The sequence below is a fragment of the Thalia democratica genome, chromosome 2 (genome assembly GCF_965202585.1).
Source record: "Thalia democratica chromosome 2, ktThaDemo2.hap1.1, whole genome shotgun sequence".
Lineage (NCBI taxonomy): Eukaryota > Metazoa > Chordata > Thaliacea > Salpida > Salpidae > Thalia > Thalia democratica.
This window is the reverse complement of record NC_139166.1, coordinates 73,069,838-73,074,719: the sequence shown is the minus strand read 5'-3', so window position 1 is coordinate 73,074,719 and position 4,882 is coordinate 73,069,838. Positions and strand designations below refer to the sequence as shown.

General features: G+C 25.4%; 1 protein-coding gene across 1 annotated transcript; it reads left to right on the top strand.

Moving 5' to 3' along the window:
- Positions 1-302: 302 nt before the first annotated feature.
- Positions 303-4,479, top strand: LOC145828921 (microfibril-associated glycoprotein 4-like). The gene is made up of 8 exons (XM_082936668.1): positions 303-306; positions 1,201-1,257; positions 1,411-1,550; positions 1,886-1,982; positions 2,342-2,438; positions 2,718-2,788; positions 3,013-3,111; positions 4,337-4,479. The coding sequence occupies exons 1-8, from the start codon at positions 303-305 to the stop codon at positions 4,477-4,479; spliced, it is 708 nt and encodes a 235-aa protein (XP_082792794.1).
- Positions 4,480-4,882: the final 403 nt, after the last annotated feature.

The window sequence follows — 4,882 nt, the reverse complement described above, 5'->3', positions numbered from 1 at the left end:
TTTGTAAGGTATAATTATAAATTTAAAAAGGTTTTGTATTTAGAACTAGAAAAAAAGAAATGTACTAAAATTGATTTATTTTTATTAGTCAGTTAGAGTATTTTAAAGTTGTAAGATTAGTTTTACAGTTGCAAAAACTAGTATTATAAGATATTGAAGTAAGCTAAAAATAAATTGTATTTATTTAATGGACTTGCGTTTATTGACAGACAAATATTTTTGCTTTGTTTTGAACTTAATAAAAAAATTGTAAATGTTTTTTTAATTTACAATTATATGTTTGTAAAAGTATAATGATATCTATGAGTTTTTGAATAAAGAAAATAAAGAAAAAATATTTGTTTTTATTTTATCTGAAAGGGTAAAACGGCTTTGGATTAATACTTTTGAAAATATAAAGTTTAAATTTTTATTCAAAAACAGGTACAGCACAATTTAATAACAAAAAATTGCTTTTACAATGTTTTTAGTTCTAGTTAATATTATTTTAAATTATAAGCTCTATCGTTTGTCTTGAAAATCGGATCAGTATTAAAAATTTTGATTTTATTAATCTTTTTTAATACATCTAAACTAAAAGTATTCCTATTAGCATATTAAAATTTGTTAGTACATTGGGAGTTTTTTTAGTTGTGTTACAGTTTTATTGAAAGATTAATAACATGAACAATACATTCAAACTAAAGTTGAAATTATTAAGTTTTTATCGCGAAAGCTTCTTATAGCGTCATTGTACAAACAAAAATGATAAACTTGACGATGTCTTATGCAAGCTTGATATAAGGACTTAAAAGTTATAAATGAAATAAACAGCTAATTTATTAACGTTTCATCAATCTTAAACAAACATTTTATCTTACAGAATTAAGTGTTATTTGGTAGAAATAAAAGATGATTCTGCTTTCATTTTTTATCGTTTCAATTTTTTGTAAGTTTATTATTCGTAAATGTACATTATTTAAAAACAAAAAGTTAAATAAATTGTATAAAGAAAAATATTTTTTAAAGTTAAATAAAGCGTTTATACATATAGTATTTTTTTATTTTAAGTAACCTGTTTTTATAATTAATTATACAAAACAGCTTGTTATTTAACTTGTTGTAAATAGTTTCTAAAATACTTGTTTCTAAATATTACTTTGTAGTTTAAATTTTTCTTTGTCAAAAAAACATTCTTATACTTTTTTTTTGTAATTACAGGTCAATTTATTGAAGCAAATACGAATGAAAGTAAAAACGTAGCTGAAAAGTGCATCAGTAAGTTGTTGCATAAAAACAAGTAAAGTGACATATAAAAATTTACATGCTTATAAAAACATTTCGACATTACAATTTAAACGAGACAACTTTTGAAGGCTCGGCTTCAGAAACTCGTGTAACTTTTGTACCTTAACAAAAAATTTTAATTAGAATCGCTGGTGAAACCTGTTGATTGTGGCGATATAAAGGTTTACTGCCCGACAGCGCTATCCGGTGTCTACACTGTTTTCCCGCGAAAATCATCAGGTCTTAGGGTTTCCTGCAACATGAGAGATGACGGCGGATGGACGGTAAATTGTTGTATATATATATATACATTAATACATACACTTTTTAATTTTTTATAAAGCTCTTCAATTCATAAAAACTAGTTTGTTTTTAAAAAACAAGCAAGTACTAAAATTCAATACAGTTCATAAACTCTTTCAAGATGCTTAATTGTTCAGTTATTGTTTTTGTTATAGACTTATCTTTATCTAAACATTTCATTTTTATTAATAATCACTTAACTATAATGCTCTGTTATTTCAAAAACTTCTACTAACAAAGTATCTCAAATTTTGTCTTTATAGAGTAAAATATTTTAGAAAATAGTTTAAAATAGTTCTAAAATCTTTATTTTTAGGTTTTTCAAAGAAGGCAAGACGGCAGTGTTGGATTTTACAGAAACTTCGAAGAATACACCAATGGGTTCGGCGATTCTACCGGGGAATTTTGGATGGGTTAGAATCAGTTATAAAAGTTATATAGTTAACAAAATACGCTATTCTTTTTGATCTATCAAAAATTATTTGTTTGTGGCATAAATAAATAGACATTACTTTAGATACGCTTAAGTATTAAACAAAGAATTTGATTAACTTATATAACTAAAGAAATTAAAGTCTATTTTAAAAGAAATCAGCTTTACACTTAGTGTTAATTATAAATTTTTATACTTTCACTTATACTTAAACACTCATAATTTTTTTTAAAATTATATTGAGTATTATAAATTAAGTTCAAGTGATCACCCAGAATCACTTAAACTTTTTACAAATAATAACATGCAATGGCTTTTTAACACTATTTTTTCACAAAGGCTTGGAAAACTTGCACTTGGCTACCATGAACAAAAGCAACACTCTTCGCATTGATTTCCGTGATTTCAGCAATAATGAGGCTTACGCTACTTATGAGTGGGTTTATTTGTATATTCGAACACAACCTATGTTGTATAGTTTTATTGTTAAAAATCGGTTAGTTTATTAATTTAGTTGTTTAATTAGACTATCTAATGTTGATACTTAGCTTGTAGATACCTGATAAAAATGTTTAGTTTACTAACATTAATATAGTTAGAATTTAAATACTAAAATAAACTAATTAAAATATATTCTTTTTACAAAAATTATAAAAGTTTTTTAAAATAGTTTCATGATGCTGTGTTTTAAAAAATCATTGGTCATATTTTTCAGGAACTTTTATATTGGAGAAGGTGATGACTATACGCTTAACTTTGATGAAGGTTCTTATTCTGGTAACGCAGGTGTGTTTTCAATGTTTTCGGTTACTTTAAATATTATTTAAAATACTAATTTAATAAAACAGTGGCTTTTAAGGTAATTTTTTATCAAGGTTTTTACAAAAAGTAAATTCTTAAAGTATTTATGATAAAATTTGTGCTTCTATATCTTTAGAGACTTGTTTTTAGTTTGTAAAAATTACTTTAAAAAAAGTTTAGTCAAGGCCTAAATGAAACAACAATAACAGGAGACGCAATATCATACAATAGAGGAATGAAGTTCAGTACTCATGACAGAGATGTAGATGAATTAAAAGCTTTGAACTGCGCTAAAATCGATCGTTCAGGTTTAAATGCTGTATGAACTTGACACTTTAATCACTTATATTAACTAAAACATTAGGTTGTTTACGCTTATTTAATTTGAAGTATATGCGTTTGATAAAATGCAATCTGTTTAATAATTTCGTCGTATTTTAAAATCAAAATAATTTTTTGTGTTGTTGGAATTATTATTTTTATTTTTTTATTAATAAAAGGTAAGCACTAGTTTTAATAACAAAACTTTACAAGTTGTTTTGTTGGGAGTATTTTCAATCCGTAAAAAAAAGTTTAAATACATTACCGTTGTATGAAAGTACTACCAGCTGCTTTTTACTTATCAATATAAATTACGTAACAAGTTTACTTGTTTCATACTGATTAAAAATTGACACAAGATAACAAAAGTAAATAATTTTAAGTGATCTTTAGAAAAACAAAGGTTTATATGTATAATAGTGTAAAAGTTTGGTTTGAAATCACATTATTAATGTGTTCAAAGAAATTTATTATCAGGAAATTGTATAAACATTTTGTTAGGCTTAATAATTCGCAGTTTAAAAAATACCCCGTAGCCATAAGTTTATTTACTTTTTAACCGTTTTAGTTAAAGAAATGCATGTCTAAATTTTTAACCACAACACCATTGTTTAAAACCTCTGACACTTAACTCTTTTGTATGTTAACACAAGATAAATAACGATTGCTTTGTTTATGTAACACAACTTATAAAATTACAAACAAGTTAACTGTTTTATGGTTTTTAATCATTAAGTTATACTTAAGTCATGTTTAAACTATTGAATTAAACTCATTTTTACCCAAAGCGAGCAACAAACTACTCAATGTTTATTTAATGCAATTATTACAACAAACCTACCTGCGATCAGTTATTATAGCAACATTTAAATTTTACACACATATAAACTTGTTTTGGTTTTATTAAAAACTTATTGTGCTGCATGGTTCTTACTATCACAAAAACTTAATCAGGTGAATGATTTCGCGTTAGGAACTAGATAATATTCCAAAAATATTGATTTATTTTTTTAACAAATTAGTTTAGTTTTAGTTTTTTAAAACAAATTTCAAGACAGTTAAATACAAAAGTTTTAAGTAAGGGATTTTTTTCTAAACATTACCACTACTTTTACAGTAGGTTTCTGGTTCGACCTACAATTACACGCACCCATCAACTTCACTATGTACTTTTTTATTTTTTGTTTGTTACAGCAGCACTTATCACAACAGGTTTCTGGTTCCGCGCTTGCGCCAAGAGCAACCTTAACGGGAGATACAAGACGGAGGAGAAGTGGGGAGGAGTGTTCTGGTTGGGCAGGTTCAGCGGAATTATCTCCCTCAAGTGGGTGGAAATGAAGTTCAAGTCCAATTAAATATTATATGTATATACATTTGGTATTAATATTTTGAAAGTTATATATGCATTGGTGAATATTTGATATATATATTTGTTAATTAAATAATTTTTGTTTTGTACTTTGCTTTTGTATTCTTTATAAACTCACACAAGTAAATGGAAATTAAATCATTCTTATGTATATGTCTACATGAGTTAATATAAATAAATTTTTGGTATGAGCATTTGTTTGTTATAATCATACAAACAGTTTTTGTTTTCAGAATAGCGAAAGATAGGAGTTTCTTCAATTTAATGAGCTAGTTACTAAATTGGTTAACATTTTTTTGGTTTAGTATGTTTCTTTTTATTTTGAAATTAAGAAAATAAAATGTTGGTTGTTTTGTTTTTCATTTTTAAACAGTGGTGAACATGTTATT